General features: G+C 44.1%; 1 protein-coding gene across 4 annotated transcripts in view; it reads left to right on the top strand.

Annotated features, from left to right (window-relative positions):
• Positions 1-26039, top strand: part of WNT5B (Wnt family member 5B) — a 128276-nt gene that overhangs the window by 99275 nt on the left and 2962 nt on the right. For all 4 annotated transcript variants that reach the window (XM_066634651.1, XM_066634649.1, XM_066634650.1 and 1 more), the window contains exon 4: positions 13216-13508. In XM_066634651.1, the coding sequence (XP_066490748.1) occupies positions 13216-13508 (293 nt within the window). The remainder of the gene's footprint in view (positions 1-13215; positions 13509-26039) is intronic.

Raw genomic sequence — 26039 nt, 5'->3', positions numbered from 1 at the left:
AGGGACTGCAACAAGAGAGCTAGAATGAGAGAGGAACATCAAGGAAAGAATTATTATGACAGACAGTACTTTCAGATATCATGTGATCCGTAATTCTGATGCCAGGTTTAACATAGACATAACAACTAGACATAACTTTCTTTGTTTGGCCTCAGTCATTGTCTTTTAAGGAAATCAGTAAAACACTTGAAACATTTACCTGGTATTACAACTCACCACCTTGCTGAGAACAAAGGACAAATGGGCGGAACAGAGTCTGTGAGTCATCACAACTGTCTGTGACCCCCTTGAGGTCACTGTGTCATGAACTGGAAGTGTGAAAAGTTTTCTTATTAGGGACAGTGTTGTCTGAAGTGACTGAAGGCCCAATCCTATCCAACTTTTCAGCACTGATGCAGCCATGCCAGTCGTGTGTGTCCTGCATCCTTTGATGGTGGGAGCAGTCACAGAGGCTTCCTCAAGGTAAAGGAATGTTGTTCCCTTACTGCTCCATTGGTGCTGGGAAAGTTGACTAGGATTAGGCCCTAAAACATTCACATTGGCAACCTCCATGGCTTTCTCCGTAGCTGCATGAAACAACTACCCTTGCATTATGCTTGATGAAGATCTTTGTGCAACTCTAAAGCTTTCTTGCTAGAAATTGGCCCAGAAAGACTGAAACTGTGTTTTCAAAAGGCTAGTAGGGAAAAGTAACTTGCTGCCTCACACAAGTTTCACACATGATTTTCCTTTGGGGATAACACTTCCATGCTGGAAAATCACATGTACACTGTAACATGCTGCAAACACACATCTGCTTCACAATATATGCCCACATGGAACCAGTGGCCAATCATGGCTTCCCACTGCATGCATATATTGCAAAATAGATACATATGCTTTGTCATATATTTTGGAGTAGACACAGTTTTCCTATGTGGAAGCGATAATCAGTGTAGGGCATTGTTTTGCGGGAAGCAGCTGATCTACAAGGCATCATTGGAATGTTTGCTTTCTTTCCTATTTTGAGTCTTGTGGATGCTTATTAATCACAGTTAATATTTAAAATGAATTGTGGAAGGCTTAAGGCACACCCTGTGCACTGGAATTCGTGAACTCATTTCTAGATATCTTACTGTGTTGCCCATTTGTTTGGAGGGTAAACACACATCTGGGATTCTGTAGGGGGTGAATCATTTTGGCAGAGGAAGTTGCAGTGGCACACACACAAATCTTTATTTATTTTTCACATTTTTAAACTACCCATCCTCCAAGGAACTCACAATGGTGTACATAGTTCTGTCTCTCCTTTTGTCCTCACAATGACCCTGTGAGGTAGGTGAGACTGAGACATGGTGACTGGCCCAAGGTCACTCAGGAAGCTTCCTGGCTAAGCAGGAATTTGGACCTGGATCTTTCAGGTTCAAACCATTTAACTTCTGAAAATGGTCTCCTTCCAAATGGGTTTTTCGGGAACTAAGTCTTTTCTTACATGCACATGTGTGGAACAGTTGGGTAGGCCTAAGGCTAGGAATGCCCACCCTATTATTACACTTTAAGATTCCAAGGGGAAGAGGTGTGTGGGTCGATTGGACCTGAAGAAGAAGGTTGGCATCAAATTGGCATCCTGGGTATCAAACTCCCTTCCTTGAGTTTCTTTTCTGTGGGTGGTTTTGTCAGTCTAGCCAAGAAACACATGACACTCTCCACAGGGAGCCTGCTGAGTTGAGAAATGCTGTGCTTTTGCAACTTGCCTGTAAAAAGCACTTGTCCTGTCCCTTACTTGCTTCTTCCCCTACCTTCTCCAAAATATGCTTTCCTCCACCTTGCTTCACTGGGCAAGGGCTGAGGGAGGGCAGCCTGGAGCATCACTTCTGGCATATCCTGCAACAGGGAGTCTCTGTCTTGCCCATTATGAGAATTCAGGACTTCCCCAGGGTGCCATTTGCTAAGTGGTATAAAGGCTCATTGGCAGGTCCTTGCAGCACTTGAATTGATGTGTGAGCTGGAATACATTGTCCCAAATCCTTTTGAAGTGCAACCCTCCAGGGGCCAGGATGAAGAAATCTGGGGCTCAGGTTTGATGTGCCCGACAATCAGGATAATAAAAGGAAGGTGTTAAAAACCCCAGCCTTCTCCCAAACTCCCCCAAGGTCTTTCCCTCTCAGGACTGTTTTAGCCTTTAGGTTCTCCAGTTCTTCTAGTTAAACTCCCTCATTTCAAGTCTGGTTTAGAACATCTTCATTTCTGAGATGGAAGCAAGGGATAATTACATTGAAATAAGAGATCATGTTTCATTTGGGGGGGGATACTTTAGGGGAACACCTGTTGTGTTAGATTAGAATATCCTATATTATTCTTATTTTCCACTTTTACTGACTTTTATATCAAGTGAGCAATGCAGAGAGGTACAATTTATTATACTGTCTTTCAAAGATTCCTTAAAAAGGAGGCTTATTTAGTTTGGGTGTTTTTAACTTAAAGGTTTTGTTTTTTTTTAATTTTAATTGAAGACTCATGCCCCAATCCTATTCCCTGCCACATTATAGCTTGCAGCCATACCATTGGAGGCTGCACTGTGTGCTATGGTGGTGGTGGGGTGATCACATAGCCAGCTGGAGGTAAATAAAAAAATTTTTTTACTTAAAATATTTTAAAATATAAGTAAAATATTTTTTACTTACTCCCTAGTAGGCTGCCCAACTGCCTTTAGGTCTCCCCAGCTATGTAGCTGATGCAAATCTGGGGAGAGTCAGGAGGTGGAATGGGCAGAAAAATGGGCCGCTTTGAATGTCGGAAAGGAGGATAAATTGGGGTATAAATTTATAAGTAAAGTTAAAAAAAGAAATGGGAGATGAGATCCGGCATGCGGAACAGCTGCCAAATCCACCCCTTTCCTCCCCCAACATGCCCCCAATTTCTAACACACCCCATAACTCCCCCTTCCCACCCATGAACCACCCCCACAAGGGCTTAACTGCTCTGCTGCAGGTTGCTGGCCATAGCAGTGGACCTCCAAGCTGCTTTGTGGCGGCAGCTTGGAAATGGCTGTCAATGGTGCGCACAGTGCACTGCCATAAATCACTTTACACCAGTGGGACTCTTGGCCTCTAGGTCTCTTAGGCTAATATTTACATCAAAACATTATTAAAACGATTGTAACATTCCTTGCAGAATGATCTTTTACCGCTTGAGCTGGTGTGCAATGGCTTAGGGCCAGGCTATGCATTAAGCTTTGGCCTCTTTCTTCCTAGTTTTTCCTAGTTATTAAATCCTGAAACATAATGATGAAACTATGGTGGGAGGATAGCTGGTTTGAATTACTTTTCCCCTATTGTGCTTTGAATTGGGATCGTGCCCCTTTCCCTGTTTGCAACAGGGGAAGAAACCTATACTTTTTCCTTATTGTTCGTAGTGTCACTTGCAATAGTAATTCTATTGGAGAGAAAAAGACTAGCAGCACAATCCTAAGCAAGTCTACTCTGAAGTAAGTTCCACTGAGTTAAGTGGGACTTACTCTCAGGTACATGCATATAGGATTGTGGCCTGTGACTGTCATTCTAAGCTCTTTTTTTTCTTGGAATTGAGTCCAGTCACGGAACTAGGGTGGGGCAATAGGTGCATTTGCATCAGGACAAAATGGATATACATATTGAAAGTGATGTTCAATTTTATAATGTTATCTTTTTCAGTTTGGAATAATTAAATATGTTTGCATATTTGCAAACATATCTGAAAAATCAGATAGTTAGCTTGCTCCAGACCTTAAGGAGGATGGCAAGTCAAACAAAGTCATACCTTTCCAACATCTTCATGGCCCTCTGCCTACAGCAGTGATTTTCAGCCTTTCTCATCTCAGGACACACTGACAAGGAACTACAATTGTCAAGGGACACCTTCGGTTTTTTGACAACTGACAACGCACACTGCACTGCCAGGCGGGGCTCACATCCCCCAGTGGCCCTACTAATAAATGACCCTCCCCCAAACTCCTGTGGCACACCTGTAGACCATTCGTGGCACACAGATGTGCCACGGCACACTGGTTGAAAATTGCTGGCCTACAGCCTAACACAGAAAAGCACATTCAGTCACAGCTGGTGGGGAGGAGAATATTTGAGACTTGGAAGGTTTTACCAGTTATTCGCCAAAGGGGTTAGTCCAGGAATAAATCCACTCTGGGTAAGGGCCCAGAGTTAGGAGCAGTGGCGTCACTAGGATTCACGTCACTAGGTGCGGGCCTGTGCGTTACCCCATGTAGTGGGTAGGGCAATGCCCAAGGTGGGGGGTGTGGTGATGTACCATCACCCCACCCCCACCGGTTTTTGGCTGTACCTTTTGTTAGAACACAGATATTTCAATGTGGATTGTTTCATTGCATTCTGCATGAAATTACGCATTGATTGATATTTAACATGATGGTCTTATTCATCCAAATTCTGATTTTAGTGATTTTGAAAACTTGTAGAGTCACACACACACACACACACACACCCGTGTCAACTTACTAACAGCTTATTGCAGCAGTTCTCAAACTTTTGGAACTGGGACCCACTTTTTAGAATGACAGTCTGTCCAGGACCCATTGGAAGTGATGTCATGGCCAGAAGTGACATCATCAAGCAAATTAAAATAAATAATTATAAATAATTAAATTAAAATTAAATAATTAAATAAGGGGGAGCCAGTCCTGTTCCACCAAGTGAATCTACTCTGAAGTAAGTCCTATTGTGGTCAATGGGGCTTACTCTCAGGAAAGTGTGGATAGGATTGCAGCCTGTGAGCCCAAGCCTATGCATGTCTACTCTGAAGTAAGTCCCATAATAGTCAATGGAGCTTACTCTGTAGTCTGCCTGCAATAACAAACCCCCAAAAAGAATCAGTGAGCTCTTCAGCCCTCCCAGTGCCCAGTTTAAAGTTCTTCTATTTCAGGCACATCAGAATAAAGACCCACCTGGCTTCACAAGTGCAAAATAGAAAACTTTCCCCTTACCATTCAAGCCTCTTTTTTGTTCTTTTTAGGGGGGAGAGGCTGCCTTCTGGAGCAGCTCCATCGGATCAGGACCCTTCTGGTGTCCTCACATTCCCCTTTGCCTGGCCTGACCACCAGCCAAGGCACATCTACCTACTCATGAGTAAACGCGACTGTGAGGCTGCTTTGCTTTCTGTAGGGCTCCATAGACTGGGAAGAAGGCAGCTGGGAGGGAAGAACCTCCTTCTCCAGTGTTTTTGGGGGCTGCACTCATTGGATGAGGACCATTCTGATGTCCTTGGAGCCTCTCAGCCTGCCTCGACTAAGGCAAGTCCACTACTCGTGAGTAAATGAGGCCACGTGGCTTCGTTTCGGGCTCACTCGTAGCTGGGAGGAGGGAGCTTCTCGGGTGCTTTTCGGGGGCTGCATTCATTGGATCGGGACCATTCTGGGGTCGTTGGATTCCTCTCAGCCTGCCCTTCTGACAGACTATGGCAAGTACGCCTACTCGCAAGTAAACGTGCGATACGGCTCACTTTCACTTCCCATAGGGCTCCATGCATTTTTTCCTTCCGGTTTTTTGGCCATAACGTTTGAATGAAAGGAGTGATTTCAATTCTGTTTTTTTGCACTGCACTCCGCTGGCAATTCTGCATCCAATGGTGTATGGCATGATGCGGTAGCTCCTAACCCCACGAAGTTAGCGCGTCCTCCCCAGGGCGTGTCACCCCCTCGGCGCGTCACCTGGTGTGGTCCGCACCCCCACACCCCCCTAGCAACGCCAGTGGTTAGGAGCCTTCACCAGGTGTTAATATGACTAAGGGCCCAAACCTATCCAATTTCTAGTGCAGATGCTTTGCAAACACTCCCTTACCTTAAAAGCCGTTTCTGCCCAACATTGCATATACGCAACAGGGACCAAACATGTACATCTGTGGGGTGGGCAGGCAGCCCAATCTTGAGTTGCCTGGTGTGCGGGGCTACCGCAGCACCAAAATGGTGGCTGTGCCATCCAATGCACCCTGGGCAACTGCCACCACCTCCTAGGGAGAAGGGGACTTTCATCCCCTTCCCCCGAGAAAGGCAAGTAGCCCCGCAATGGGGCTACTTGATTTGGTAGTGGCTCTTGAGCCGCTGCAGAATCAAAGAGTCCCATGTTGGACTGTACAGTTCAGAATGGCTCTCTGGATACTGTGGAGCTGAGCTTGTTTGTTGCTTCCCATTTGGCCACTCTAAAAATTTAAGAAAAGCTCTATTGTAACAGATTAAAGTCTGACTGTTTTAGCCCAGTATTCTCTTTCCAGTAGTACCCTTCTGGAAAACTGACAAGTAGGGACTGAAAGGAACAGCCCTCCTCTGCCGCTTGTTCCCAGAAATCTGATATTCAGAGGTACACTTCTGTTGAACAAGGTGGTTCCATTTAGCTGCCATTCTAAAAACTGTGCTAGGAACTTTCTGAGGTTGCGATATTATGCACGACTACCTGGGGGGTAACACCACGAACTATAATGGGACTTGCTTCTAAGTAGACATGCATATGATTGAGCTGTGAATCCCTGAATGATGACAATGTCTGTTATACTTCTGAATATCATGTAGGACAGGGGTGGAAAGACTTCAGTCTTCTAGAATCCCCTTGGCTTTTTTTTCATAGCAAATCCACTAGCCAAAGCTAATTGCTAATAGTGACTCAGGCGAGGGTGGTCACCAGAACAGGGTGCCTTTGAACAAGTGCTCAGCCCTTGTTTCCAGTATCAGTACTAATACAGAACAGTTCAGAGTCCTCTCACATAAAAATCCACCCCTGGTTTTCCCCCAAACTATAATTCAGCACCATAATTTAGAAAAAAAGGAAAGTCTTTTTCTTGTTCCTATTTAATAAATAAGAGTCAAAAGCTCTTGCTGATCCACTTCATGCCACCTACCAGGCTTGTCTGCTCTACCTTTTGTCTGCCTCTGATGTACAACATATTATTTTTCTTTGCTCTATCTTGTTGCAGAGAAAGAGGCAGTCTGGTGGGAGCCACAATAAAATCACAACACAAATACTTGCATTTTAGTGTGATTCAGTCTCTTTCAGCCAAAGCTGTGTAATGCCAATAAGTGAATAGATCCACACACTCCCTAGTTTATATAGAGCCCAACCCATCCTTTGTTTGGATCCAAAGCATAGAGTTAAAATGAGGTCCCCAGAGAAGTCAACTCAAAGGAACAAAGATGAGAGGATAAGGGAGTGTCCAATGAAGTAAAGCAATCAGAAACCATCTGTCCCTGCTGCCAATTCCACCCAAAGATTCCGAAGTCATGAATAATCATGTCAAATCCTGCCACATCTTGCCACAATTTGGCTGTGTAAAATCAGTACTTTTAAAGAAAAGCTAGTTCGGCATTATGGGAGGTGGTTTTCATGTCAATGGTCAGTAACAGAAATAGTCCCAAGAAAGTGTCTTCTTCAGTGTGCATTCTGTGGCTCTGATGCACAAAATCCTGTCTATCTCATTTCTTTAGATTTGGGGACAGCTCCCTGCACACAAGGGGACTCATATTCATTCAGGGCAATCTCTGCTCATGTAGAAGAATATGTGCTGATAACTCAATGAACATGTTTATTACTAGAGGTTACAGGCTGGGAGCCAGATTCACTGATAACAACGTAAGAAAAACCCTGTTGGATTAGGCCGAAGGCTCTTCAGCATCATGTTTTCCTCTGTGGCCCACCAGCTGCCTCTAGAGAGCCCAGAAGAAGATTTCTGTCCCACAGTTGTTCACTAGCAACTGGTATCCAAGGCATACTGCTGCTAAAGACCTGCTAGAGACCCCCGCCCATTGTATACATGACATCAAGAGCAGGAAAAGGAGGAATCAGGCTCAGCCTAGACCTTGAATTTGGACCTAGCTAGACCCAGGGAGGGATGGGCTCCCTGTTATCCTTATAATGCCTCAGTCCTCAATCTGCCAAGCTGGCCCACATCTTGAACTGTGAGTGGTGCACTTTGCCTCCCTTAAGGAGGGAGCCCATAAGAGGGCTTAGGCTGGAAATATGGGAGGGGTGCTGGAGGAGATATAAGAACATAAGAACAGCCCGGCTGGATCAGGCCATAGGCCCATCTAGTCCAGCTTCCTATATCTCGCAGTGGCACACCAAATGCCTCAGGGAACACACAAGACAACAAGAGACCTGCATCCTGGTGCCCTCCCTTGCATCTGGCATTCTGACGTAGCCCATATCTAAAATCCAGAGGTTGCACCTACCCATTATGGCTTGTAACCCAGAATGGATTTTTCCTCCAGAAACATGTCCAATCCCCTTTTAAAGGCATCTAGGCCAGATGCCATATGAGCCTGAAGGGTGAAACAGAAGACCCATCAGGCAAGGAAGATGGAGAGATGGGAGTGGAGAGAAGGAGTGTAGAGGTGGGGCTATATGAGGAAGAGGAAGATATGTGGGAATTGCTCTTCATTTCCCAATGCGATTCCTGGGGCTGGAGCTTCTTACTAGTGTCTGTTGCATTGTGTCTGGCCTCCCAATCTGAAAGTAACCTGTGATGATATCAATGCCAGTTACTTCTGGTGGTACTTCCAGTAGGTGGACCATGCAAACTGATACAGTGGGGGCAAATGTTGAGAAATAGTGGTCTAGTTCCCCTATCAAACTATCTAACCTTGTGGCAGTCAACACACATTAATTATACCATGTGAGACATACTTTTCCATGTTTCCACTAAGTTATATGACTGGTGGGGGGGGGGGATGGACTCACCAACCACCTTGCTTATTGTAAAGAGGACCTGCTTTCTTCAGAGCACAGAATGTCAGTCTTTGCCCCAGTTTGGAATTCTGCATGCACTTGGATGCATGCACACCTGCAGGCACTCCGTTCATTACATGGTAGAAGCCCAGTTTGCATGTGTGTACTTGCATGCTGATCCACTCCCTCCATTGATTTCAAAGAAGTAGCTCTTGTGGGCTGGAATACTCTGAGTGCACCTCCCAAGCCCATAAACAATCTTCAGAGAGAGTGCACAGTAAGTGAGTGGGGTCTCAAATGATTGCACAGGGAACGTACAATTTCAGGAGGCTGGTCTGTTTTTCTAAGGCAGTTCAGTCACCTTCTGTTTCCTCTTCTGCCTACACCTTGCACATTCAGGACCTTTCTTGAATCAGCTTATCTGGCAATCGCTACTAATAGTATGGAAGAGAACCAAATCTTCCTGTAAAACAGAGCTTTCTTATAGTTCCAACTGCACTTTTAAGGGGGAAGATAGAGCATGGACACAGAGTGAAAAAATGCAATGGAAGAGTATTGTGTTAGGACTGCATATTCTGTATCATTCCTGCCACCCCTCTCCCCAAGAGCCATTCCAGTCTTTTCCTTTGTATTTTCCAGTCCAATCTTTCTATCATTCAAGGATTTAAAATAGAAAAATGTTTTAATATTTCTATTGTTAACAAAATTTAACAGCTGAAATTTGGTAACTTTGAAAAAAATGTACCTTTTCAGTTCATCTGTTTTTCCATCCCATGCTTTCCCTTGTCTTTATTCAGAGAAGAAAGGGACTAGAGTCAGGAAATGGCAGGTGAAGGCAAAAACAAAAGGGGGCATGGAAATGAAGCAACTGCTCTTTGGTTTATTTATTTTTTAAAACCTAAGGTAAACAGATTATCTTCTTCATAAGAATATCATAAGATCTTTGGTCCACTCCATCCAGCATCCTGCCTTCAGGAAATCCTAAAGCAAGGCATGAAGGTAATGGCCAGCGGCATGGGGAGGGGGGGACAAAACAGTAAGTATTGCAGGTGCTGCAACAGTGCCATGTAAGCAGCCCCTCCCACTAGCTGTTGGAGCCATTTTGGGTAGTGATGGCAATGTGCAAGCCTGCGCACTGCTGTCACTGCCCAGAATTGCTCCAATGGCTAGTGGGCCACTTACATATGGTGCATTGTTGTGTCTGTAGTACTTACTGTTTTGCTCCACCTCTAGCTACATCACTGGTAACATCCTTCTCCCCCTGCTGCTCCCCAGCCACTGGTCTTCAGAGGCTTAGTGCCCCTGAACCTGGATTCTCCATACAGCCATCACAATGAATAAATTCTCTACTCCTCTTAATAAGACATATTCTGCTTAAAGTTGAGCATAATTAAATCCAATTTATTTCACTGAGAGAAATTTTAAAATGTGCTTAATACTTAGTAAAATCATTAGTGCTTAACTTTGGCTGGATCTTATTCAAGGTCAGTCTCGTTTCCAATATTCATCATCTTCCCAAGCAGTCCCTTGAATAAAGTTCCTTCAACAGCTCTTTAGAAAGGGGAGAGCCCAAGCCTGAGCTCGGTGCGTCAGCTCACTGCCGGCGCGCACTGTTGCAAACATGCCGTGAGGTGCTCCCAGCTAATGCTGCACCCGCATTGCATGTTGCAATGCATGATGCACCCACCCTTTAAAGAAGCACATGAGTGTTGCGGGTAACCACCTTTAGCAATCCTGAATCAAACTTGCTGGGGGGGGGGCTAGCAATAGAAGTCATCAGATACCTATTTTGACCTAGGTGCGGAGGGTCTTGCTTTTTTCTTCTTTCTTTTCAAGGGTGGGGGGACACAGGAGAGAAGATGTAACCCAAAGACGAGCCAGCATTCTAATGGCACAAGTTTACTCTGAAAAACCAAGGATGGAAGGGGTGATTTCCCCCTCCTGCCTGTGGTTAAGCCTTAAGGATGCAATCCTATCCGTACTTATGTGGGAATAAGCCCCATTGACTATAATGAGACTTACTTCTGAGTAGACAGGCATTGGCTTGAGCAGCGAGTCTGCTTAATACATTCATTCTGCTGGTCTTCACACAGCAGCTCTCTCTCACTGCTAATCTTTCTCTTGGGTAAGAGTGATGCTGCTGATTGGATGTTCTTAGGAGGGTGAGCAGAGACTGAGAGATGCCCAGAGAGGATAATTAGGATCTTCTGACTGGAATGTGTATCAAAGTTAAGGTGTTCTCAGTTCACACCTTTCTTTCAGAAGATAAGTTTAGAGTTGCCATCTTATTTTCCAGGGACAGTTTCTGTGCATTAGATGCAGAAATTCAGCAGGTGAAACTTTTATCTAGCACTGTATAAAGATGTAAAGTCAGAAAATGTACCTGCTGTATGTTTGGTTTTTTATATTAAGGCACAGCAGCCAACCCACCCCACCCCCAGAAGTTTGATAACTTTCAGGATAACTTTGGATTTAACTTCTGGATTTACAGTACTATAAACACTATACACTATAGTATTGTGTTTACTCAGAAAAGTTCCATAATATTCATTGTGTTTTACTCCCAGGTAAGTATGCATAGGATGCAACCTTATTTTATGAAAACTATATTGGCTCAACTGTTTACTTATTCAGAATTGCAATCCTGATGCGGTATATTCTTTGCAATAGGGAAGACCACCTATTGCATTAATGTAACAGAATGAAAAGCCAAGTTTGTCAGATATCAGATTGCACCATAACTATTTCTTTTAACATTAATTTATCTAGGGGATAATTCACATGGAAAACCAAGGATTATGTTATCATTAAAACTACAGTGTAATAGCTAGAGATCAGTTAGCATGTAATGGTTCTGAATAGCAGAGTAGGTGGGAAGTCAGAGCCCTGAGTCAGTGAGTAAAGGATTTGGAAGTTTATTGAGAGGGTTCAAAGAGGGAAGGAGTGAGATCTGAACCCTATTGAGCAGCATATTGAAGCCATCAAGAGGGTAGATGGTATGATGTATTGGTGAGCCCTGTACAGGGTGACCAGATGTCATAACCACAGAAGAGGACAAGGCACCCCAAAATGTAGGACATCCAAGAAAAATGTACAACATGACAAAATAAAAGCTAAAAACACTCATGTACAGGGATTTCATGTGGTTAATTTAAACACTATATTATTACTAAATTTTAAACTATATTACCATAATTTATTACATGTAATTTATTAAAATTATGAGAAGGCTCAGCTCTGTCTGCAGGGGCTGGCTCACAGGGAAAAGGAGAACATTTAAATTCTTTTCCAGTACACGAGACTGAAAAAGAGGACATGTCTTGGAAAAAGAGGACATCTGGTCACCCTAGCCCTGTAGAAATTAAGCCTGCTTCAATGCCCTCTCCCTCTTTATTATTTATTCCTGATTCATGTGTGCCTTTGACTTTAATTGAAATTCTGTTATACTCTGAACATAATACTTACCTGAGTCTGGGGAAAAAAATTTACTTTGACTTGTTTCTGCTTACTTTGTTGATCTCTGAGCGATAGTTTTTTGAACACATTCAAAGAGCAATCAATGTTCAAGTCAAAGAGCAATCAAAATATAGATATTATCTGTATTTTTATTCTGTAGGGTTACTGGAGTATGCCATTTTCTTGCAACTACATTTTCTACTGTAGTTGAAATAGTTCAAAGAAAAGTGTAATGTTTCCAGGGAGCTCTGTTTGCTGAATAAGAGCCCAATCCTGAGGTCTGTGGCACAGCTCTGTGCCGCGGACCACAGTTGCATACATGCCGTAAGGCATGTTTGCGGGGCTCACTGCCGGGCTCCCGCCAGAGCTAGCCCAGCGCCGGCCAGCGCTGGCCCAGAGCTAGCCCAGCACCAGCCCAGCTAGCCTGACCACCGGGCTGCAGAACGGGATGCGGGGGCGTGGCCAGGGGCATGGGGGAGGCGTTCCGGGGAGGGGGGAGGCCAGTGGGAGGCATGCCAGGGGGTGGGTAGGAGGCGTGTTGGGGGGAGGGAAAGAGGCGGATCCGCGGAGCTGTGCTTTTGGTCGGCACTAAAGAGAATAGCCCCATTGCGGGGCCGCTTCCCTTACTCAGCGGAAGGGGACAAATGTCCCCTTCTCCCAAGGTGCCTCCCGTGGTAGCCCAGGAGGCGCAGGATCTGGCGGGAGCCCTCCCCGGAGCCGGCGAGGGTGGGCGCTACAGGCAGCTCAGGATTGGGCTGCCCATTGCTCAGGCCAGCTGAAAACCGTAACTTAACTTGTGCTGCCTCAAAGCATGATTTTGCAGTCATAAGCAGTTTAATAATTTCTGTCAAAAATATCCCTGATTCTCAGTTGTTGAAAACAAAGTGTCAGTTCTGCAATAAACTATGCAATTATGACCTCAATCCTATGCAGGTTTACTTGGAAGTAAAACCCACTGTATTGAGTGGGGTTATTTAGCATGTAGAATTGTAACCACATATTTTTGTCTGTATTTAAATTTAGATTTGCCTTTGTATAATCTCCCTGTTCTCCTTGCCAGGTAGCCGAGAGACTGCCTTCACCTATGCCATCAGCGCTGCAGGAGTGGTGAATGCCATCAGCCGTGCATGCCGTGAAGGGGAGCTCTCCACTTGTGGCTGCAGCCGGGCAGCCCGACCTAAGGATCTGCCCCGAGACTGGCTATGGGGTGGATGTGGGGACAATGTGGAATTTGGCTACCGGTTTGCCAAGGAGTTTGTGGATGCTAGGGAGAGGGAGAGGAACTATGCAAAAGGATCGGAGGAGCAGGCCCGCACACTCATGAACCTACAGAACAACGAAGCAGGTCGTAGGGTAAGGTATTTTCATTTGTCTTATTTTATTTAAGAAAATGTATATCCCATCTTTCCAATCATAAGAAATGTTGCCAGCAAAATAAACAAAATAAAGGATAAAGTGCAGCAAAAAAAATTCAGAAACAGAGGAGTTAATAAAATAATGCAAAATTGCTAATTTTGGCCTGCTGAAAAGTCAGGTAGATTTCAATAGATGATGAAAGGTGGGCTGTTTGAGTCCATCTCCTGAGGTTGAGAATTTCACTTCAGCAAAAGATAGTTTTTTGTGGTTCTCCTTTCCTTGTGGCAGAGGCAGGTTTGGACTGAAACCAGTTTTCTGAAGAATGAGGCCAGTTAAGAACAACAATCTTTCTGAACCTAATAAATAAAACTAGGAAAAACCTACAGTATCCAGCTTAAGCACACAAAATCCCACTTATTTCAGTGGGGTTAAAGCACACCTGATTTTCTCTGGATTGTGCCTATTAGCCTTTTCTAGTTGTCATGCGAACACTCTCTGCTGTAATGGCTGTGTGAGCCTGGTAACTGTAATAGTTGCTTTCCTTTTTGTGATGGCCCCTGTTCCTTTATCACTGTACCACAGGAAATTCAGCAGGTGAAGCTTTTCCTGGCATGGATTTGGTAAGGTATCACCTCTTGAATTTATGTCTGATATGCAGCTGTTAATGCATAAATACCATAGTTGGTCAGGAGAACTGTGCATTTTATTGAGTCTTGAGACTGGGAAGTGTAAGAGGTGAATCCGTCTTAAAGCACTGAGGAGTCAAGCCTATTGAATGAAGTGTATGTCCCCTTCCATGTTTGTTCCCTGGGTTGCACATTTGCTTTGAAGTCAGAGTAAGGGCAAGAGAAAATAGGGAAGGGAGAAAACATGCAATCCCTTTCCATTTTTTAAAGCAATAATTACAGAATTGTTGCTCAGATGCTATTGGTTACCAGACATCTTTTTTTCAAGGAAGCATTTCTGTTGCAGGGAAAAAAACATTTTACCAGCACACAATTATTTTGTTACTGAGAGTAGCTAGTTTAAGTAAATGTTTAATCCTGTTTTCAAAGCAGAAGATTCTCAAGGTGTTGTTTTCCCCTTCCCTTCACTGCCACATTCATTGTAATAATGAGAGCTGTGCTGAATGTGGCTGCACAAATGTCATGTGACATGTTTGTCTTATTCTGAGAACCAAGGGTGGCCTGACCACAAGGCCTTCTGAAGTGTTCACATAGAGTGGCACCCTTAGAAGGGCAGCAAATGAAGGAGCCCCCAGCTTGTCTGTCCGCCACCCTCTTCAGCAGCCTGCTCCACTGGGTACTCTGATCCTTTTAAAATATAATATAGGTATTTAATATAGGTATTTCTATACCACCTTTCTAGGTCCTCAGATTTCTCCTTGGACTTATGTCCCAGAAAGTCAGAAGAGGATTGCAGCAGTGGCAGCCTCCTTCTTCCTCCATGCTGCTGGAGGAAGAAGTGGGGGGGGGGAAGCTGCTGCAACTCCAAACTATGTCTGCCCACCTACTTGGTGCTTACAAATCACCTAGTAGGCAGGGAAAGGCAATTTGGAGCCTGCTTGCCCTTTCCCTGCACTTAAAAAGATCATTGCATGATCTTTGCTCCTCCCCCTTTGCTTATGATGCCTGCAAGCTGGCATCCCCTGTACCTATTCATTTCAAACAGAAGAGGTACAGACCAAGGAGGGGGTGTAAGTTAATGGAAGGGGGGATGGAAGTGCACCTGCTTGTTTACCAACCTGTCTTCCATAGGAAGGGTGTGTGCATGCACATGTAGGGAGAGGCAGCAGTGGATGGCAGGTGGTACTGAGGCATGTGCTGCCCCTGCCTGAGAGAGACCCCATTGCTTTGCCTACACCACTGGCAAAAACTCTCCAATATCTCAGGTTAGAGACAATTATGAGTCTCTCATACTGGAGATAGGATGAGGTGGGGGATGGGGAGGCTGAACAACCCCTCTGTATTACTGCTAATGGGCAGGTATGTGTTTGTTGGGGTAATGTGTGATCCCACCCTCAGACAGGAGTCTTTCTTGTTCCTGAGGTCATTTCAACTGGAGATACTGTGAACTGAACATGAACCTTCTGTGTTGGTCCTTCTAGCTACCCTTGGCATGGTTTGGCTAATGTTGGGAGGCATCAGGGCAAGGTTTATAGATTTCATTGAGGCTACCCCACCCATAATTTAAGATTCCCCCCCCCCCCTGTAATTCATGTGCTTACTGGATAAGTCTCTCCCACCCCTTTAATTATGTTCAGCAACACCATACTAAAAAGATGATTAGATCTTTATAATGTGCTATGTTCTCACATCATGTTTAGAAGAAGACGACTATGGGGAACAGGACAGGATCAAGATTTATAAATATTATGCATGCTGGGGAGAGAGAGAGAGAGAGATTTTCCTTCTAATACTGGAACTTGGGGTGCTTCAACTAGTTTTATCTGTTTGTCATTTATAACTATACACGTTGGTCCCACAATAAAATGTTACAGTTGAGGAAGGAAAGATCAGGGAATGGTGCATTTGTGTGTGACCTTATCTCTTGGATGCAAGTCAATCTGTTTCTGTCTTTCTCCCTCACCCCCACCCCACCCTGACCTCAGTTTTTCCTGAGTGTTTTTCAATTGGCATTCAATTACAACTGTTCTTATCAGCTGCCCTCAACTATAGATTTAAGTGATAGTCATGCAACTTGCCCAACTTCTACTTTTTTAAGATTCTTTCTTTTTCCACTCTAGGGCAGGAATGAGAGTTATTCACAGAAAACAATAGGTGAATTGGGAATGTCAGTGTAGCTGCAGTTGGACAGCAACAAATTTCTTCCCTCAATATAAAATAACAGGAAAGATGGGAGTTTTTCCTCTTCAGATCAAGAGATGAACTTTTCATTTTCTGAATTCTGTATGCCATGAATATTCTGGAAGATCACACAGGTCCTGGAGGCTAAAAGCATCATTTTGAGTATTTTTTAGAAAATATTTTTCTTTCAGACGTATCTACTTCTGTATACCCATTAGCATACCTGGGGGGGGGGGAATCAAGAGGGACAAATGCCCACAAATGCCCTACCAGCCATCTCCCCCTCCCGCTGTCTTCCTCACTCCTGACTCCTCCATCTGGAGACCTTTTGGGGGCCAGGGGAGGCTGTGCGCAGTCTCCTCCAGCCCTCTGAAGGCCCCGGACGTGACCAATGGGGGTGCATTTTCTGGGGGGGGCAGCATTCTGCGGTCCTGGCCCCATGCAACACAGGGGCCAGGATCACCACTGTGTGTACCCAGGGAACTCCCCAAGTATGTAGTCTTATTTTTGTACGACTATATTCTGGGGTGTTTTGTACTATATTTTGTATGACTATATTGCTGTTTCACATACACAGCAATAGGCATTCAACCATCTAAGTTCAGTATCAGTATATACGATGAGATGATAGAATTTCCTTGTTCGGTGACAGTGTGCTTCTGAAGACCAGTTGCTGGAGGGAGTGAGAAAGCAACATGGGAGGTCTATTGCCTTCCTTTTCTGGGCCTGCTTTTATGAACTTTTAGAAGTTATCTGGTTGGGCACTGTCGGAAGCAGAATGCTGGGCTAGATGGACATGTGGTCTGATTCAGCTGGGCTCTTGCTGTGTCACTAATGTTGTGTTGAATACAAAGAGAAACAGCCAATTCATATAAGTAGAGAAGAGGCAAAAAGGGAAGGGCAGGATCAGAGGGCATTGTAAACAGTACTTACCAGAGGTCTCTGAGATGTAAACCATTATAGTCGAAAGGCTATTCAAAGGTTCATTCAAATTCCACTTGTCTGAGCTCTCACCACTAGAAGAAAATTCAGGTTCTGCTTACCAGTCTACACACAAGTGGATTTGCCTATAAAGTTCCTTCTGCTTTTGTTACTAGTTCTCTATAACTGGCACCCTTGATTCCAGAGTTGCATATAAGAGTTCTCTTCCTCCCTCCCTCCCTTCGTATCTCTGCATCTGGAATGACAGACAGGGTATTCTGTTCCACGTTTTGTTTCTCAGAAAGAGCAGTAAAGGGGTGGGAACAAAAGGATGTTTGCTTCAGTTTTGGACATGGTCCCTTGACCCCCATCCCTGCTCCACTGCACTCTAGAAGTTTTCAGGGCTCTGACTTTTAGCTTTATGGTCGCTGTTTGTTTGTCTTTGATGGTTATCTCAGCATGTCCTTTCCTTCCATCTGTCTCTTTCTCCACTTGGTCTCCATTTTCCCCTTATTTCCCACCACCCTGTCCTTTATTTGTGTCCCCCCCCCCCCCACCTCTCAAGCTTTGGCAGCCCTGCCACATTGTTTACCCATCCAACATGTAACAATCATAGGTCACTTCACTGAGTGCCAAGTGAGACTGAGGGGAGACTGGGCTAATTTAACCAACAGGAATTCTCCGTTCACTCCCTTTACACCCAACTTCTTATGAAGGTGGAATCCCAAATTTGTTTGAAATGGAGAGCAAGACAGATTTTAAACAACACTGGAGCAAATGCAAAATGTCCAAGCAATCTGCTGCTCATTTGAGTGCCTGCCTAAGAGTCTAAGAGTGCCTGCCTAATGGTCAAAATATGTTACAGCCAGTGGCATCACTCGGGTTTGCATCGCCCAGTGCTGGAGGCTAGTGCATCACCTCCATGATGGACCTCTTCCCATGCAGTGGGTGGGACAACGCTCCAGGCGGTGGGCGTGGTGATGCACCATTGCCTCGCCCCACTGGGGTTTTTTGGCTATAACTTTTGATAGAATAGAGGTATTTCAACACGGTTTGTTTCTTTGCAGTCTGCATGAAATTATGCATCAAATGATATATAACATGATGGTATTATTCAAAATTACCAAGGTTTCACAAATTTTGGCCAGGAGTGGTGTCACCCCTGCCCCATGCACGTCACCTGGTATGTCCCACACGCCCAGTGATGCCACTGATTAGAGCAGCTTTGGTGACAGAGAATCATTATGAAACACTGGATTTCTGGGGGATTCACCAACTTGGCCAGCATGCACTTCACCTTCCCCCCCCCCCAGTAATCTCCCTTTTTTGGTGCACATTTTTCCATGCATGTGCTAATGCCACCACTGCCTCTTCCTTGCCTGCCCAGTTCTTTAAAGAAGCAGCCAGGTAGCACGGAGAGGGGAGGGGACTCAGTGCAGCAATCTTGGAGAGCTCTGCTGCCTCCTCCTTACGTCTTGTTGCCTTCCACATGTTCCCATCCAGCCATGTTCAAGCAAACAGGCTGAGTGGAATGTTCTGGCAGCAGAATTCTTTTTTGTTTATCTGAACAGGGACAGGTGAGAACAAGATGGAGGTGGCAGCAATAGATAAGGAGGAGGCAGGATTATCTGCCTCCTTCTAGCTGAGTAGGCAAGGAGGTGATGAAGTAATCAGAATGGGATTGCTATGGCATTGTGCTGCTTTTTCTTTCCAGCAAAGCTGCGCTGGAGGGTTATCTCTGATCCTCGTCTACATTGCTGCTGGCAAGCAAGAAAAGAATTGAAGCAGCAGCTGGGTGAATGGCAGGCTTGAGGGTGTTGGCAGGCACATACAGTGAGGCGGGACACACCTTGTCAGTATGCCACTGTCTCCAGTCTGCCTTGCAAAGCCGATGCTTCAGTCAGCTTCATGGCTAGTCTGGCCCCAGCTTGCCAAGTGATTCCAGTAGGTCTGTCTTTTAGGTCCAGGCTTCCTAGCTTCCTCTCTAGTCTCTTACTTCTCACTGACTATAGCTTAGTGGCAATAGCCCTTCCCCAAATGTCCCCATTCATGCCTAGTTCAATCTCAACAAGACAAAGAAAGGGGATGTCATTTGGTTGCTAACGTACAGATACCCCTTTTAATGTATATGTACAGAATGGTACACCTACATAGAAATAAGGTCTGTTGATTTATGTTGGATTTGTCCAAGTGATGAATTCATAGCATGACACTGTTTTCAACCTTTTTCTTCACATGGCACACTGGCAAGGCGCTAAAATTATCAAGGCACACCGTCTGTTTTTTAACAATTGTCAAGGCTCACTACGCTGTTGGTGGGGTTCACAAATCCCCCAATGGTCCTACTAATAAATGACCCTGCCCCAAACTCCTGTGGCATACCTGTGGTTCATTCGCAACATATCAGTGTGCCATGACACACTGGTTGAAAATCACTGGTATTACAGAAATTGAGAGCACAAGCCTCTGCATGTCTACTCAGAAGTAAGTCCCATTATAGTCAATGAGGCTTACTCCCAGGTAAGTATTGATAGGATTGCAACCTGAATTTTATCAGGTTTACTGCTTCCTTTGTCCCTACACACAGTACATGATTTCTCTTAACCATCTATTATCTATGCTGGGCAGATATTTTGAACATTTCTCCTTCAGATCTAGTAGACTAAACACAGATGCTGATGTCATTAGCCAAGACAGAATCAAATTCCAGCTCTCCCCTTCTCATTTTTTTTTTAATAAAACCCAACCAAATCCCAAACCCATCTAGATTTGGAAGGAACAAAATACTTTATAAAAATGATTTGGTAGTTGCAGTAAAACATAGAAGTAGCTTGGAATTTGGCACATCATAACACAATCATATGCTAAAATGAATCTTCAGTATATGCTGAGAGCTGTGAAATTACACAGCTCATGGCAGAAACACCAGAGAGTTGAGTGTTGCACTCTCCTCCACTCCCAGTGGGTATCTCAGCTGGTTCACCGTCATAACTTTGTATTGAACTTTATAAGTTTTCTTGTTGGCTGCTTTGAATGTGATCTTATAGAAAACTGGGATAAAAATCTATTAAATGCATTTATGAAATAAATAAAATAAGCAAGCTTTAGAATTAAACTGAATTCAGTTTGAATCCCATTCACTTGTTTAAAATTTTAATTGGCTCCAATGAGCTGGGATGAGCTGGTGATGAGAGTCCTTATTGCTCTAAAAAAAAAAAATCAGACCCCTCGCCCCCACTTATGCTAGATGTGCCCCAGGGACAGAGCCTGATATAAAGAAAATCTGACACCATCAGGCCTAGTTTGGCGTCTGTATTTCATTTAAGTGGAATGTAGAATCAGGGCCTCTCTTGCACTAGTTTCCATGGAAAGCAACTGTAAAATTAATAAAACCTATTATGCTGCATTTGGGACTGGGACCCAGTGAAAAACCTTATTCTGAGTACAGTGGCATCCAGTTCATTGTCATAATCTCACTTTGAGCATACATCATAATTGCTGCAAGCGAATCTTATGCTAATCTTGGGCATGTGATCCTGCAGTGCCTTAAATGGATGCAGTTATGGCATGATATAGTAATATAATAAATCTCACCTGATCCTCTTTGTTGCAATTTGTCTTTAAAGAACTTGGTTCTAGGGCACTTACCTGCTCATTGGGTGCTAGTTTACATGCTGTGTTCTTATGATACATGGAGCAGCTTTGGGGACAAAGAAGGTCATACTAAAACACTGGAAGTCTCTGGGGTCCCCCTTGGTACATTAACGGCTTAATGATATGCTGAACTTTAACACTAAAGTGAAGAAGAAACCTTTACTCTATGAGGCACTCCAGAGACTTTTGTATCCATATGATAAGACTTTTTATACACGTTCAAACAGTAAGTTTTAAATCTGAGTTTTGTTACATGTCTGTCAACCTAGTGCTGAGGGTGCTACTGTTATGGTTGGGGTTTATTGGGATTATCAGTTTCATTTGCTTATATGAAAAGGAGGGCCTTCTTCCTGTTATTGCAGTTATGAAAATCAATTAGGACTGGATTTTCCTTCTTTCTCAATTGAAGAGAGGAGGAGCTGTGTTGCAGGGTTCAAGACTTCCTAGGAATCACATTTGCCTGTGTCATGGAAACCTTCTGCCTAAATTCCTCTACAAAAGAGCTAATTGTGGTTACACAAAGTTGAGAGAGCCAGCACAATGCATATTTAAAGGCATTCTGTCTTATTTCTTTGTTAAAATATTGTGCCTTGCCTTTCTTTACTAATAAAATCCACGGTGTTTTAATTGTGCTTAATTAAAAACAATTTGAAAATACCAGAGTTAAAAGAAAATCAAAACAACAACAAAAACCATGACATGACAAGGAGAATAGTCGCCATCAGAAGCCCTCTGCAAAAGCTGTGCCTTAACCATGTGTAGAAAAGAGAATGGCAATGGAACCGAGTGGACTTCCCTACACATAACAGAAGTGATGCTAAAGTAAAATTGCCACAGCTGGAAAAGCCTTGTCTCTGGTGCCCACTCACCAAGCCTCAGATGGTTGAGGGACACATAGAACAAGACCTTGGCATAGAGGAAAATAAATACAGGGGGAAGTACTGCATCCTCAGTCATTTAAGGCTTTAAAGGTGAGAATCGGCACCTTGAATTGGGCCTGGAATGCAAATAACCACTTCTGCATCCTCTCTGGCACCGAAAATGGGTCTCATGGCTAAGTCCTGTTGAGCCCTAACACTCTGAATATAGACTGTGAAGTGGGATGGGCACCAAGCCAAGTGTGGAGGGGAATGCCCTTGCTAACCTGGGAAGAGGCACCTTTTAAATGCTGCTTCTCCTATTGTATTTAACAAGGGGAGAACAATCGGCCCTATTCATCCCAGCATAGCACCTTTTACTAGTGCCTGTTTGCCAGTGGCTCTCTTGGTGCCTCTCTTTAGGTATTGAGTTCCTTTTTGACTGAAATCCATTTTTTCATTACTTTTTCTATGTAAGCCGCCTTGAACTTTTTTTTTTAATGAAAAGTGCTATTTAAATATTCTTAATAAGGCAGTTAAAGATTCCTGGCTCTTGCACAGCTTTTAGATTTAACTCAAGAGAGGAGGAATACAAAAACGCAGTAGAATATTTTACTGTAAAAAGAAAATAAGTTCCTGTGCTTTTTAAAAATCAGGGGGTTCTGTTTCAGGCCAATCATTTCTTTATGGAGAAAACTTTCCAGGCTTGTGATGCCAGAGTGCTCTCTGCTGCTTTACAACCTTTTGGAAGATTCCTTTGCCACCCCCCCCCCCCCCGCACGCTGGATCAGGCCCCAAGTACTTTATGTGCATCATCTGGAATTGTAAATTACGTTAAAGACCAGTTTCATTATCGCAGTTCTGTTTGTGACGGACTTCACCCAAATGTCCCACCACAGTTAAATGGAGCAGATCATAACTTTGCCAGAAGGAGATTGTTTCAGGATGTCTGTGGCTTCAGCCAAGTCAGTTCTCTTCTTTCTTGAACTGGACTTAGAAAGATGCCATGGCATTTGCTCCCACTTGGATTGCGGTCAGTCCTTTTTAAACCAAGCATAAGGCCTCAAAATTGAAACAAAGATGTCTTAAAGATGCATGCCTACCGTTAGTCTAAGCATCTGGCTTTCAGTGTCATGAATCTAGCACTTCTCATTGAAGCATCATATAACACCAGGCTGAAAAATTGAATTGTGTAATGTGGCTGTGGTGGTTTTATTAAAATAGTGTAACAGAGATGCTAATTCTTTGGTTCATGCAGTGGATTCCTCGGTACTGCTGCAGCAGGCATTAGCCTTTGTCAGTAATTTAATACAAATGTTTCTGCTGATGTATGCCTGCTATGGCCCATCTTTCTCTGACAACGGAACTCAAGACAGTGGACTTTGGAAACCCAGGTGGTCTCTCATCCAGGCATTGTCCAGACCCTTAACTTCAGCCTCATGTGCCTTCAGATTTTTAGCTTCCATGCCTGGACATGCTCTACTTTAATCATTTGTGGCACATTAACAACCTGGAAGGGAAAATACCAAGATTCTTCAAATTTCCAAAATTTTCTCTCCCTGATCGCCCAGAAACAATTTTTACTTGCCACAGATAAGTGACTATTTGCAGTCTTGGTGTGCGTTAACTATCACAGTTATACATGGGAATGTGATGAGCATAAGGAAGGCTTTTGGGTTTCATGGATTTTGCATTGTTACTTTGTTTGTTCTTGGGAGGGCATTGTATGGATTCCTTCAGAGCTATCCCATGCCTTAGGTTGCAGCAAAGCTAGGTTTAAACTAACAGCCCAATCCTATGCCCCGCCATCCCCTTCTTATTTCGGAATTAAACTTCCCACTAAATTTTCTTTACCCATTTATTTTTATGTATTGATGGTTCCCAAGTTGAGGCGTGCTTATATGATTGCATGATGCAATGCTTTACCAATGGCACAAATGAAGGGTCGTTTTCAAAGTATCCCTCCTGAGCAGTGTTATTGTGATTGTCCATTAACCGAATTAGACACCCTGGTGCATATCTTTTTCCGATGCTCAAAATATACAGCAGGGAGTAATTTTCTATGTTTTAGGACTCTTTAAGACTGAAATTACTGTTAAGTAGTCTTTGCAAAGAGTTTGTTTGTTTGTTTGTTTATTTATTTATTTATACAAGTATTTATATACCGCCTTTCTTTGGCCCTCAGATTTCTCCTCAGACTTTAATCCAAGGCGGTTTAATCCATAGGCAGGCTGTTCTAAACCCCCCCCCCCAGGGATTTTTACAATTGAATAGTTCTAGTCTTTCATAGAACTCCTCCTTCCAGCTGGATTCCTTCCTGGTCTGGCCTCTCTCTGGCCCTTCGCCTCCCACACTCCACTTGACAGCAACTCCTCTCCACCACCTAGGGTCAGCTCATCAGTATATCAGCGTGTCGTCAGTTCTTGGGTACTTCTGGTTATTTCGAACTGGCAGCCTCAGATCTTCAGGCATACAAGGGGGCAGCTCTACCAACTGAGCCAGACCTCAATACAAAGAGTATGTTGTGTATATAGCCAAATTCTGTTTCTGTGTGGTTTTAAACTCTGGTTTTAAGATTTTTAGATGAATAGGTGTATGGCTTATGTGCTGATCAACCTAATAAACTTGAAACTTGATGTCCCGGCATCACTGCAAAGGTACAGAAGTGCCAAAATTTCTGCCACCATATCCTGCAGGGCTGGGGCAGCCATTGGAGTCTCCTTGGGTTAAGGGAACATTTGTTGCCTTACCCCGACTTGAGTTCCACTAGTGGCAATGGGTCTCCTCAGATCTGTGCCCACTGTTTAGTGGGTGCAGAACCAAGGAGGCTGTGTTGGGCTTTCAGGCATAGGTTGGGCTTTCAGGCATAGGATTTGCCTTCTCCTGGGCCCGATCCTCCCCTTTGTCCATGCTTCCTCTGCCCAGTTCCTCTTTCCCCAGCCTTCCCCTCACCCTGAAAAGCCTCACCACCAGCCAGTGGGAGCGCTTACTGCTGACCATTCCAGTCTGGTGTCTTCCCAGTGTTGGGGCTCAGTACCAACTGGTGCTGGCCTCTCCACTGGCTCAGAGTAACTCCCAAAGGTGGGAAAGTGATGCATGGCACTTCCACAACATGCAGCGCCAGCATACTGCAGGTGCTGGGCTCAATAGGATTGGGCCCTAAAACATGGAACTGCAACCAGTTCATGCTGGGGAGGGGTGGTTTAACATTTTCCCTGTGTCATTTCTGCAAATGAAACAAGCACCACCACCCCAAAGTGCTACTGGTCACAGAAGGGGAAAAAGACAGGTAGGTATATTGTATGTGACTTTTCCTTCTTCTGCAGCTAATATCTTCAGGGATGCACTTTTCATTGGAGAACATTAGACTTCAATTTTTTTTTTGTTTTTAGGTGCATGCCTAATGTATTAAAAGGATTCAGTAAGGAAATAAAAACTCTATGTTTACACTGAAGTCCATATTCTCAACAAGCTTCAGTTTGAGATTTGCAACACCTGTTTTCAAATATACATGTGTTGAATTCTGAAATTACTCTTTGGAGATGCTCACGTGTTACTCTGTAGCCACTGTTAAAAAAATAAATGAATACATTATGAACTTGTTTTTATGACTAGCCTCGTAAGGTAGACAAAAATAGGAGCAGATGAGCGAGTGACCACAAGGTGGCATACAAGACTCAAGGAGTTTCCGCATCTCATATTGATGCTGTTCTTAATTACAACTACTGTACTGTATGTTTCTTTCACTACAGCAAACTAGACATGAAGATAATACAGCCCAGCTTGGGTCATACCAAATACTTATAAAGCTGAGTGGTAGTGACTAAAGCAGGGGTGTCCAAAGTTTTTGGCAAGAGGGCCACATCTCTCTGACACTGTGTTGGGGACCGGGGAAAAAAAGAATTAATTTACATTTAAAATTTGAATAAATTTACATAAGTTTACATAAATGAATATATTAAAGATGAACTTATATGAATGAATGAAGGTCTTGTGATAGCTCAAGGCCTATAAAGGGTCTTGCACAAAGCAAGGCCAGCCTTTCCTTTGCTGCCACTATTGCATCACAGACGTGAAACAGCAAGCAATGGAAGAAGCCCTCATCCCACAGCTCACGCAAGAGGTCAAACAGTCGCCCTCACGCTGAGAGCAGTTGCATTGGGCCAGTGTGGGCTACAACAAATCTCCAGAGGACCAGAGGCTCATTGGAGACTGGGGGCTCCCTGAGGGCTGCATTGAGAGGCCTTGAGGGCCGCAAGTGGCCCCAGGGCCAGGGTTTGGGCACCCCT

The sequence above is a fragment of the Tiliqua scincoides genome, chromosome 7, assembly GCF_035046505.1.
Source record: "Tiliqua scincoides isolate rTilSci1 chromosome 7, rTilSci1.hap2, whole genome shotgun sequence".
Classification (NCBI taxonomy): Eukaryota; Metazoa; Chordata; class Lepidosauria; order Squamata; family Scincidae; genus Tiliqua; species Tiliqua scincoides.
Note: the sequence above shows the minus strand (reverse complement) of the source record. Positions and strands in the feature narration are given on the sequence as shown.